This window comes from Hetaerina americana, unplaced genomic scaffold, assembly GCF_022747635.1.
Source record: "Hetaerina americana unplaced genomic scaffold, ioHetAmer1.1.p SCAF_4, whole genome shotgun sequence".
NCBI classification, from domain to species: Eukaryota; Metazoa; Arthropoda; class Insecta; order Odonata; family Calopterygidae; genus Hetaerina; species Hetaerina americana.
The window spans coordinates 63,046,896-63,060,287 of record NW_027286985.1 but is presented as its reverse complement, the minus strand read 5'-3'; the positions used below and the strand labels follow the sequence as shown (position 1 = coordinate 63,060,287).

Genomic DNA, 13,392 nt, shown 5'->3' with positions numbered 1-13,392 from the left:
CTGACCATTACCCTGAGTGTGTGCATTTCACTCGCCACTTGCGGTGAGCTCCAACCTCGCCTACTAATGCCACACATTTTTGTGGATAATGTGGTCGTAATAGATGCAACTTGGTGTTGGAATAGTCCGAAATTAAACGCTGCTGGCCAAATAATATGCTCGAAGGGATACTCTAACTTTAAATACCTGACCGTTGGCGTAATACGAAGTCTGTCCAGATAGTAACTTACGTTGTGAAATAAAATCTTAACCTAGTGACAAGACAATGTGATATTATACGTATATATTTGAAAGGCCCATTCTGAAACCGTTTTTCTGCATAGTAGTTATTCAATTGGAGGAATTTATCAAAACGATACTAAAGCTTTTCTGTTCCGTATCTGAAGAAATATGCCACCTTTTTAACCACTTGTTTACACCAGAATGCAATTCTGCGTCATTGTCTGAGCGCTGTGTTGCAAACCACGTCTAGCGAGAGAGCCATAATATTAAATCGGCGATTCTCTCGAATTTTAACGTTGAATTTCACCGTCAATTCCTCTGTCAACGCTAGGACGACAACTGCGGTCCTCGTCGTTAACATTGCTGCGGCCATTTTTAAACTGAATGCACCTCTACCTCACTCCGTCTTCACTCGTTATTCCGTCTCCGTGCACTTCACAAAGTTGCATATGAATTTCAGTAAGGATTTTGGATTTTTTGCCAGTAAAAACCTAATCACCGATCGTCCTTCACAACTCGCGGGATTTTCTATTGGAGCGCACATTTTAACTGTTCGCATTAAGCGAAGTAGAACAACCAGTCCCACTCTACCACAGCAGGATGCGTGAGGAGTGTAGAACAGATAGATTAAAGATGTATTTTTTTCCTAGAACGATAAGGGATCAGAATAACATTGTCCGACCGCATTCGGGTCAAAATTAGTCTGTGTGTATTCAATCCCTGCCGCACACCCTGGCGGTGGCTCACAGGTTGCTTAAATTAGTAATAAATAAATAAAATAGGAACGTTTAGATACCAAGATGGTGACTATAGCCCTACCCTCTGCCACGGTAGGCCGAAACGCAAGTTACCTTCTGGACAGCCTTTGTAGGATGAATGGTATCAGCTGCGATTTTGTGAAAATTTTTCATTGTTTTATTTGAAGATCTCCGCAATTTGATTTTATTTACACCACGCCAAATTCGTCTACTCGTGACCTCATTTTCTATCCCTTGGATTGAAAATGAGGTGAGATACGGCTAGGAGTTTCACAGAGAGGTACCTAAAAATCACGCAGAATTGATTAAACTGGGTGTACTCGAGTCACTGGGAATCCAACCCTGGTCTTCTGATCAGTGTCCAATGGGATACCATGCCTTCGTTCGGAGGAAATTAGAGAAATATTTGAAAACCAGTCATTTTAACAAATTATTGGAAACATCTAAATTGGTGTAATGGGGATTCGATATGTGTATCGGCATTTCTACCTTGACTTAGTATTTAATCTCTGTATTATATTTATTTGTCTTACTATATATTTCCTTCTTCCTCTCAAATCTTCTTTAAACTTCCAAGAAACTGCGGGAGATGCCGCGACAGTAACTTAAGACGAAGTCATACTATTATGCATTACAATGCTTCAATTTCAGTGTAAAAATCATTCGCCGGTCATGGCAAATGATTTTTACATTCTGAAAGTGTTGCATCCTTTTCACTTGACTTGAAAAGGTTGCTAAGCGTTGTAAAGTGGAGTGTTGTGTACATAAAATCAAATTGTGGAGAGAACAATCCTTATTTCAACAACTGTTGTGTAATATTGGATAGAATTTGGTTTGTGATGTACTAGTGTGTTTCTGTGATTTATGTTCCATGGCACCGTATTTTAGGAACTAATTGTTTTCCATTTTGTCTTCTTTTCTCCCCCCTCTGAACCTTTGCCAACCATCCCTCGCGGCAAACTCACGGCTCTCCCGCAGGATAGCATAGGAGGAAGAGGAGGAGACGGGGAAGAGGAGGGGCCGGCCGGAGAAATCGCAGGTTGGAGCTGCTGAAGGCAAGAAGGTCTCGGGCCTTGCAGTTCCCATCCTAGGCTCCATCTCCGAGGCGGACCTTACCAAGAGGAACGACCTCGAACCGTCTTCGACCTCAACTAACCGGGTGACGGATAAGGATGACGAATCCGAAAAAAATAGAAACGATATTTCCAGAAGGGTTCATCCCTGCGAAGACCACCCTTCTTTCGAGGCCATAGTTTTAAAAGGAACCGTGGCCATCCGGAATTACTGCGCCAAGCCAAGGAAAGTTGATTGCAGTGCACTGACAAAGAGAGAGAAAAGAAAAAAAAGGTTCGATTTTTTGTTTGCGAGAATTGGTTCTGATGTGTTGAAAATAAAATGAATATTCTCAACTCTCGCCCCGAAGCGTCTCTGCGGGAAATGGCGCCAATACCGCCCCAAATGCAGAATCCCCATTCCGTTAAAAAAAATGTTCTGTTTTCGAGCGAACACGATGGTGAAATTTGGAGGATGTGAATGGCTTCGAAAATATTACGTGTGTGAGAGTATGTATGCGAGTGTGGCAGATATTTGTTATTTCTGTTCGTATTTGGTTTTTTTTAAGAATACCTGCATTCGGCAGGAGATATTGAGGAACTTGGTGGATGAATTTGTCGAAATGTGGATGTTTCCCTTGCATTTTTGGGAGTGAGGCAAGATTCATTGTTTATGGAAGTGCCCCACGAGTTTTTGACGTCCATTTTTTTATGTTGGCTGTTGTTGCGATAGAATTGATTCCTATTTGTAAAGGGCGTTTTTACATACGAATTAAAATGCTTGAAAGGATTAAGCATTCTTAATGGCGTTCTCCGCATTTGGTTATACATTGCCTCCTGGCGAGTTGGACATTTGATCTGTACCAGACATTTTACAAATGTTGAAAATTTCGATACTTTTTCATTCCGTTATGGAATCTTAATATTTATTACCTATTTCGTATGTTTTTCTTTCCTGTCATCTATCCGATGCGTTCTTTGAACGGATTCCTATGGAAAAATTGCGGTTGACGGATTGGTATTTTTATAACCGTCAATTCTGGGGTCTTTGAAGGATAATTATTTATTTTAGGTTCATCGGTTATGCATAAATATTTCACTGCGGGAGATAGATTTTTTTTGCAGAACAAATTTCACGAACAGTCATATGGATTTTGGATGTCCCGGTGTGAGAAAAATTGCCGCTCTTCAGACTACTACTGCGTTATATTTTAAAGGAAATACCAGTGAAAGCGTTAATCCCTAATTATTATTATTTGGTATTTGACCATTTAAGTTCGGCTTTGGATGGGCATACCCTGCTACAGTTGCTAGCCTCGCCTAACAAGACAAAACCTGACACCTCACACTACAATAGACTGTTCTTCAATTCCACATTTACTCGATATTTCTACATTCCGTCCAACAACCTTATTCTATTCCTACTCGTTCCTGGTATACCTAATATTCTCCCCTCTATTATAGTCTTAAGCATTCCTTCTTCAATCGAAATTCTCTGCATCCATCCTCCCTGTCTTCTTTGGATTTCTCCCGACAAAACTTTCTCCTTCCCCACCATGCCCAGCACTTCATCTTTTGCTTTCCTTTCCGCCCATTTCACCCTATCCATCATTCTCCGCCCTAACATCACAAAAGCTTCCAAAAATCAATGGCTACCATCTTGCTTCAGCGATAAGTTTCCGAGCCGTACAAAATCAAGCGCCAAACCAAAGTTTTCACTAAGTCTTTTCTTAACCTCCTCTCTTAAACTTCTGTCATCGATTCCCTCCTCCATGTGAAAGCTTCTATGCGCAACCAATTCTTCTTATATCCTCACTACTGTTACCTTCTTGGTCCAAGACACTTCCGAGATAGATAAACTGATCTACCTGCTCTAGTTGAACCGAGTAAAATTTTAAATTTCTGATTTATACTGACATACCCTATAGGCAGTTTACTAGCCATGATTTTCTCCTCAACTGTATTCTTACCCGGGAAAAATTTAATTACATTTAGCTCAAAAAGACTGTACTGCCGTGTTACAACGGTATATTGATTGAACCGATGTTTAATCGTTTCGATCGTTGTTTTTAAATCCCTATTTAAATTGCTATTATTACGGTTATGTTCCTTCAGTTAATAAGGCAGAGCCTATGCTATGTCTACGTCTAATTTCAGTTTGGTAATATGGTAATATTTATGAAACAAGAGTCTTTCAGTAGTCAGACAGTGGCGTGAACCTACGGGTATAATCTTTCAAGTTTATTGCTTGGATAAGTCCAGAAGTTGTTCTAAAGAGGTTCCGTTGAACAGGAAGTACGTATCGAAATCGGCCTGCGTCGTCATTGCCTGAGAAATCGACTAGAAAACGAGTTGAGAGTGGATTTGAATGTTTTGGAAGGAACAATCGAATATATTCTTAGAAGTTCTCTTCATTCTTATTGCTTATCGCGTTTAATTTCTTCAGTGGAGCAATATGAATCAAAGTTAACTTTGAGAATCCTGACAATTAATTTATATCCTTTGCTGGAGACACCACCCGAAATGAAATCGACCGATGCCCTGTGCTGTCCTAGAGCTAATGTCCTAAGGTACATAAACGGAAAAAAATGCAGTAATCATTTTTTTAGGGACAATCCCACTTGTTTCCTCTTTACAGTTGAGCGGTATTATTGAAATTCTGGCAAATTACGGGCAGTATTAAATTGTGTGATCGTATCAAGTCAGTCAAGTCACGCACATAACTAAAACTTAATTTTTCCAGACCAAGGGACAGTCATATAATCATTAGAATATGTCATGTATTTAGGTTCTGGTCACGTCCTTGCTGTATGCCCTTGGAGCGAATGTGAAAAAGACTTTGAATTGAAATTCTACCCTGGGAACAATCGAAGTGAAATGTGAAATTTGTTTTCTACCTTTACTTCTTAGATGAGCAAGTAACAGTCCATTTTCTTATTTTTCGCCGTACTGTTGTTTACACTTTTGTGGTTCTACGTGAAGTTCAATTATCTTTTAATAGTAATGATAAGGCATCATCTAGATAGCGTTGATTGCTCTTTGCGTATCAATGAATCGGGCACTTATTTAATATCAATGTAAAGGAATTATAAAGTAGTCACCGGTGTCATAGAAAGTTTCACGTATCTACAAAGCAGAAAAGCTTCTGTCATGGGTTTTTTTAAGAAGCCGTAGGAACTGAGAGTAAAAAGTATTCACGTCTCAAATATTTGTGCGGTCATTATTGCAACATGTACGTATATTTATGTACGCGTATATATATATGTATATATATATATATATATATATATATATATATATATATATATATATATATATATATATATATATATATATATATATATATAACGATTGTACGGAAAAACTCACACGAGCGGCACAATAATGGGCTGACACAATATAACACAAATAGAAAAGAATAGACACATTTAAAAGAACACTCACACGGTAAATTGTTCGAGCTTTCGGCCCTCTCAGAGGCCTTCTTCAAGAGAGACTGAAAAAACTTTTTCTTCTGAAAAGCTTCTTCTGACTGAAACTTTTTTTCAGTCTCTCTTGAAGAAGGCCTCTGAGAGGGCCGAAAGCTCGAACAATTTACCGTGTGAGTGTTCTTTTAAATGTGTCTATTCTTTTCTATTTGTGTTATATTGTGTCAGCCCATATATATATATATATATATATATATATATATATATATATATATATATATATATATATATATATATATATATATATATGTGTGTGTGTGTGTGTGTGTGCGTAGGTATATGTATATGTATGTATATATATTGAATAATTATATCGATTATAGATATGGAATTAGTTATACAGTCGTTTGTATATCGAATATATATATATATATATATATATACATGTATGTATATTCTTAATTAACTATTATCGTTCCAAGATGAGGTGGTTTGTGAAAAAGAATCGGATAGATGGACTCATTATTTTGAGATAAAAAAGCTGTGACGTGAATTAAGGTAAAAAATAGCCGTGTTAATCCAGGATCTACTCCGATCATTAAATGATTCAAAAGTGCAAAGTTAAGTGTGGAGGTAGATTTCAAGTACTCTTACACTAAACCGTAGTTGACGAAATTACCTCGAGCGTGAAAAATTTTAACGTGACTTATTTCTTGCTTAAATTGAATCACAGATTAGCATTGAGTTAATGGAAAATTAATTTCTGTAAAACGTTTATGTATTAGCATGGAATATCATAAACTTTTCTGATATTTTAATGACACAGGCTAAGACGGAAATACCTTAATTTGAGATATTATTTGGAATGAATAACGATGGGCATGTAATTTTTCGCAGGTCTTTACAATTATCACAGCAATTTTCAGCGTATTATCACGGTATCGGGTAGAATTAGCTACAACCTTGTACCTGAAGATGTTGAATTGATACGCAGAAGCATCTAGTAAAAAAATATGAAGGTTCAAGGACCATTCCAAGTCAGTTGTAATACAGGTATCGCTGCGTAAAATAGCTTAATTTGATACAAGTAAGAATCGCGAAATATCCTATATTTTTTGGGCATAAAAATCCTAAATTATAGTTCATACTCTCCCCAAGTTAATTATATGCCATTTATATCTTCAAATCTGGCTTTACTTTTTCCGAATTATTACCATTTCAATTAAGTATCATTTCGCATTGGTATGACAGAAAGAGATGGTAGGAGTGGCATAGGTTTAGCCTTGAATTTGTTTCCCATCTGTCGCATAACGTGATCAGAGTCCGTGAAGTGTATACTTAATAAAATTTAAAGTGTTTCTCTTTGTTTATATACAACGTTGAGGAAATAATATCTCCACTGGAAAACCACCGCAATGTAGAGCAGTGATGTTCTGGTGGTTAAATTCAGTGGAGGCTTTATGGAAAAGTTGACTGGATAGCCGTCAGTTTTATGGAACAGTAATGTCAGGAAAAAATGTACAGTAACCGTCAGCATGTGCATTGAAATTGGAGGGGGGGGATTTAAGTTGAAATCGCAGAAATTGTATTTTTAAGAATAAGGTTACTTCTTGCGAAGCTAATGATTCCAGACTAATCAATATTGGTCTGGTACTATATAGTAATCTGGTTATTTGTAAAATATTTTTTTCATGGTTTTGCAGTACCTGTAGGCACATAATATCGTTTCTTAATGGTTGCACAGTGAATATTGAACTTTTTTCTCTTCCATCATTGTCAATTTTTATGAATATGAAGGCGTGTTTGAATTTTGCTAGACATCTTGCATCATTGACACTTCATTATAACAGCGTAATTTTAGTTCGTCTTGTAAATTACTGAATTTTATTCTTCGCTTTTGTCTCGGTTGTGTCTTAAAGATATTGAGTAACTTTTGTAGCATATTCGGAAGTTTAATTTGGGGTGAAATATTTCTGTAGTCCATGATCATAATGTCATCCATTTTCTGTTTGTTAGCGTTAAATAATATGGACTATGTTATTATCATCGATTTATCTTGAGGATGCAATATTTCGCTGGAGAACGGTGAAATTTGAACGCGGGGAACGCTTATATTTCGAGTCCCATTTGAAGGTTTCAGGTTCGTTCGATATATTCAAATGCATATAACGATTTTGTCACCATTTTGCATCGCTGTCAGCGTACGTTATTTTTAGTGCCAGGTAGTTTTTTCTGATATTTCATTTGTGGCACTGTCGAATTAGCATAATAAATGTGCATAAGACAACAGAAGCTTCTCAATATTTATCCTTGAAGTTCGTCGGAAATACAACGGCAGAAGAGTCATTTTTATTAATTATAACTACAGAAGAGTCATGAGTTAACCCAGGATGACATTGTCGCGGGGTTATTCGGTTTTTTCCTTGCAAAGCTTATAAATAGAGTTCTGGGAATTGCAATTATGGTTCAGGATGCTTATTCGAATGCAACTATGTTCTCCTTTTGTAATTAACGTTTGCGACAGGATTATTTTAGACGTTACAATCTTCAGATTGTATATAGTTTTAGCTGGAGTGCCTAGTCATTAGCACAATAATTAAGCATTGTCAGATGTAGCCACCGGTTATCACGGACACCGTGTCGATTTTTGTTCATTAATATAAGTGTTATTGTCTGAAATGGCATTCTGAATTGTACAGCATGCATGCGACTATTTGCGAAAGCGAAAAATAACGTTGGATATAGATGATACGCGCCTCCTTTCCGATTAAAACTGCAGTGTAATCGTTTCAGGAGGTTATTGCTGTGAATTGATTTGAGTAAATCAATTGAAGACCCGATTTAGAGATTTTGAAGAGGACATGATTATCCATGGTAATATACTAGTATTTAATTCGTGGCTTTGTGAAAGTTGTGTTAGTATTAAACGAGACAGGGTTTTTGCCTTTCTATGCTGAGTGATGGATCATCGCGAAATTTCATTGAATTGCCTTGGAAGTTATCGCAAGCACGTGAGAGTTGGAAATAGACCAATGAAAGAATTGGGTCGCATGATCGATATGTTCGTATTTCTCATCGGCCGCACACTGGCAGTTTGGTTCTGTGCACAGGTTTACGAGAATATTCAAATCTGTATTTAATAGGGCCGAAACATATCTTGCGCTTCTATTGATATTTGAGTGTAGATTTTTATTTAGTTGAAATTATTTCTGTAGGAAGTAATTATACTATCACATAATACCGGCAACACTAAGCTTTACAGCAGTTAAAATTCTGTTCGCTATTCCAATTCGAAATTACGTGTGAGACATTGATGAGCGACTTTCCTGAAAACTCAAGCCGTCAGCCGTATATCTTTGATAGAGTCTGGCGCTAAAAGATAAGTGCCATTATAATTGTTTTTCGTATATATGACATCTAGCGAAAACTACGCTATAGTTGACAGCATTATCACGATAATCCCGACTGCACCTGCAAGTTTAAAAATAATTCTAATTTCGGGTAGCGTATCAGATTACTAATAATGAAATATTTTCCACTCCGCAAATTTCATTATTCCTTGTAATGAAAGTGGAAAAGCATCCGGTTGTAGTATTTGCCTCTGTGGTACAAAGTCTTTTGCTTCAAGAGGATATTATTAATCCCGTTTCGGAAGCCATGAAACTGTCAAACTGGATGTTTGGTGTTTCTATGTTGTTTTTATAATTTCTGAGCCCCTTTATTTCTCACATCATCGGCTTTCAAAATTCTAGAGGAAGACACGGTATAGATTGTGATCGACGATCTCCTTGAAGTATTCTTCACTGGAGGGTAGTTGGTGATGTCGCCATACAAATATGTAAACGTCACTCTCAAACTTAGGTGAACAGACGGTGGTCATTATTTTTTAGATGTCCGTGATCAACTGATCTAGTGTATATTTTACTTATCAACCCACGTCTTGTCTATATATTTATGTTAGAAGGTAATTATTTAATATAAATTTCATAGAAATTATTATATATAATATTATATTATGTATATTTTATATTATAATATAATTTAATGTAAATTTCATAGAGTAATTCACTCTGCCGGGTGAATTACTTTATGCTGATTCACGGAGGTGAAATAGTGCTTCGATTTTTCATTATAGCGGGAAAAAAGTTTTGAGACAATTTAAATTATGAGGTTGCGTTTAATTTGGAGGATCAATTATGAAATATCAAGTACTTGACTACGCTATAACAATGCTTAGGTTGTGATTAAACCATATGGAGACATTCGGATTTGCTATCAAGCCGAATATTTGTCTTCAAGAGAAGATGTAATCACACGGTTTATCTTCTAAAAGTTAGGTTCAGAATTCAGGAATCGTAGGTGAATATGAGGGGAAAGTTCTTAATGATAGTTTCCTAATTCTTAAAAAAAATGAATTTTCGAAATTTCGCCAGCTCAATTGTACGATCAGAGTTTGAATAATTTATTTACCATAAGCATAGTTTGTTGTAACCAAAATCGTGCAATAAAGCTGTTAAAATATTCGAATTGAGAGTTAAAAAAAAGTTCTTTAACTTCTGGTAGAGAAATTACGCAAATTTAAGCCCGAAACAGTAACTATTAAGTAGTTTCCTGTCGAAAGTAACGGGTCATACGGCAATACTGTTTTTGATGCTGAGCGACTATGTGGGTATTTTCTGTAGAAGGATTTGAGCTATCTTAATTGAGATAATTTCACGAAGCATCGGGAGCACGATGATATGCTTCATCGAGTCTTTTAAATTTTCTGAAAAATGAATCGATCCCATATCACTCAATCACATTTTATTTTCACTCCTCTCTTTGGTGTTCCGAATTAGACAATGACACTAACTATCACTCGCAATTCCCTGAAGACAACGGTAACGTATTCACCCAAGTATGATTTTCACATCTCAATAACAATAGAGGGGTTTAAGTGGGCATCACTAAACCACGGGGTGAAAGTCGCGCTTTGCGGTAATAACTTCCCCATTTCGACCATCGATATAGAGTCTCGAAGAGGAGATGGCACTCCGACATTGCGATACTTTTCGCTTATAGCTAGTAATGTCATCATATCGGAGATAATTAGGGATTCGCGATATGTTTGTTCCTTAAAATTATCCATAGCGACCTGGTTGAGATGAAAGCGTACCGGCGTGATGTTTTTTCACTGTTCAGTGTTCAGCAATTATTATTAAAATTTCCCATTCTAAATTTCCACCCAAAGAAGACGACAAGGACAGTACTTCAGCGCACATTCTTTTGAAATTTGTGAGAAGCAACGGTATCAGTAAGATGTAAGGGGCGGAGGAAGGCGGAAATGTCGCGGAAAAGTAACGTGAGTACGGTTTAAAAATGTTTCCCGAACGTATCATGATATTAATGGACTTTGGAAGTTGCTCAAATCAGACAGTGCCCACGAGTATATTTAATAGGATTCCGGAAATTTTTATACCCATAGTGATTAAAGTGAAAGCTAGTATGTTCACGGGTTTTTGCCATGTAATGATTCCTTCTCCACAAACCAACCCGATAAGTAGGGACTCTCTTCAGGACTTTCGTCGAAAAGTCGCAAATATCGATGCAAGAGTTGAAACCTTACAGAGTTGGTTTAAACATTAAAAGAAGTCGATTAATTAAAGAGATTAAGACAAGAATGCACGACTATCTGAATAGTGACACCGTTGGCATTGAAGTGTGCCAAAGACGTCAGAGATAATTTACAGCACTAACAAAAAAATAATTCCAAAAAGTTGCTCATTTTTGAAGGAAGATTCGAAATCGCATTGCGTTTTCTGCTGTGTATTTAGTTCACTGAACCGAGCCCATAATAAAAGAATACTTTGTTTATCTATTCTGTGGTCAAAAAATGTCTTTTGGTCTTTTTTGTATAATAATTTTCTTTTTTTGCGAAATTACACCATCATAAGTAATTGATAAAATAAAGTGTAATTTTGTGACTAAATGTTGCGCATAATTTATTGAAGAAACGGAGAAATATTCGAATGACGATGTTTCCATTGCGGATCATTTTCCGAGTTTAAATGCTGATGAACGCGGGGTTCTCGCATTGAGCTCGCAAACTTGTGCTAGTAAACGGATTTTTGAGAATCTTTGAGGGATATTTGGAACAAGAAATATGTTTCATGTGTGTTTTGGCGTTGAAAGTACCGTAATTTTATAGTTATTTTGTGAATCCAAAATATTGCACTAACAATTTACCATTGTGTGGCGTCGCGTATGGAACGTAACTGTTTCTCTCAATTCGGTCAGCGTAATTTTATGCTTTAGAGTCAGAGTTAGTCTCGCAAGACCGTTGACAATATCAAGGCCGATACATTTCTCTCTAGGTTAACTTTAAATCGAGAGAGAGAGTTTGACGAGGATATCGTTGATAACCGTGGCAACTACTAAACTTCCTGCTAGGTTACGCCGTCTGCTAAAGTCACTTCGTGGAAGGTGTAACCTAATACTCAGCCAACATATTTTGGGAAACAGGGCGTAATATATTGAGATCATTTTAGTGTTTCCCTTCCACGGAATGTTAAAAGTCAAGTAATGCTCAAGTACTGCGTGCGCACACTAGTTTTTTTTTCATACGAACCCGTAGATCACTTGTTGGTGGAAGGTGGCATCCCCGCTTCCTACCGTCGGCCGGAAAATATGGACTCTATGGATTTTGTGCGACATCCCGTAAACGTGCAATCCATGTTCGTTCACAGAACTTCCGCACAGAGTGCGCCAGGCTTAGAAGTGGAGCGCCTCTTGGCGCCAAGGTATGTAAGCCTCAGCGCATCCTGTAGTTGACTCGCTTGCATGGTGCCAAATGCGCGCCATGCGCTTAATGGCGCGGAATACGGAATTTTTGAAGTTTTGTGAGAATTCGTGATTTTCTTAGCCAAAACTGCGTGCGTTGAATTCCCCATATTATTTAAAAGGATATTCTTACATTGTAATTAAACATAAATAATTAATTAGAGCAGGAAGAAGTTTCATACCTGCATAAGTACCGCTTGGAAGAAGAATTAACTTCGTCGGGTGTAGTTTTCCTGATTCCTGGAATACTCTTAAATATAATTTTCAAGCAACAATGGGCGTAGTGCGTTATAGTTCCATTGAAGTGCCGGCTAATTCGTTGTTGTAATACCTTTTGATTTTACACCACCCTGGGCATCTTTCATGGTCTTCAGAATGTTCTAGACTAAAATATGTTTATTTATACTCATTATTGTATTATACGGACATAGCTATTTTTTATGAATAGATTTCATGTTCACCTTGAAGATTTAACTTGCAATCCATTCGACTAGCTTACTTAGATTTAAATATAATAGCTTAGCTGACATGGATATGGTCCCATTTTATTCGTTTACTTTCGTTCACGTTATAATTACCAAGATAAAATAAAGCTTTAGGCATTGATTTTATTCCTTCAAGAATTGAGATTCCACAGTTCCAGCGGAATTTATATTTCTTAATTGAAGATATTAAAAAATATATATAAATCTTAGGTTACCCCGGTGCGTAACGAGACGAATGTTATGAATGAATACAAGGCAAGTTGTAGACGTGGCTGGTGAATTAATGACGTATCCCATTTTGAACTCTGTTGACCGTGGAAAAAAGTTCAATTAGGAGATCTGGAGTAATTTTATTTGGTTCATATCATTCGTGAATTTCTGGCAGAGGCTGACGTTTCATTGCTAGCCGCAGAGGGATGCTCAGTGGTAATCCTTCGGGTGGGATATTTAACAAATGCGCTGGTGCTTTCTTGTCTCGGAGAGTTAATGCGAGAATCCTGTGTTCCACATTGTTATATTTTCTTTTCTTGCTAAACCGTTTCTTGATTGTCCTAATTGATACACTTAAGACTCAAGCACCCGTGGTAGCGGAAATGGCTGTACGGCATCTTTTAAATTAACCACTTCT

The 13,392-nt window shown here is 37.1% G+C and overlaps 1 protein-coding gene across 1 annotated transcript in view; it reads left to right on the top strand.

Moving 5' to 3' along the window:
- Positions 1 to 2,781, top strand: part of Cdk12 (Cyclin-dependent kinase 12) — a 77,005-nt gene extending 74,224 nt beyond the window's left edge. Inside the window, exon 14 of the mRNA XM_071590777.1 lies at positions 1,959 to 2,781. Within this exon, the coding sequence (XP_071446878.1) occupies positions 1,959 to 1,963 (5 nt within the window). The 3' untranslated portion in view covers positions 1,964 to 2,781. The remainder of the gene's footprint in view (positions 1 to 1,958) is intronic.
- The last annotated feature ends 10,611 nt before the right edge of the window (positions 2,782 to 13,392 follow it).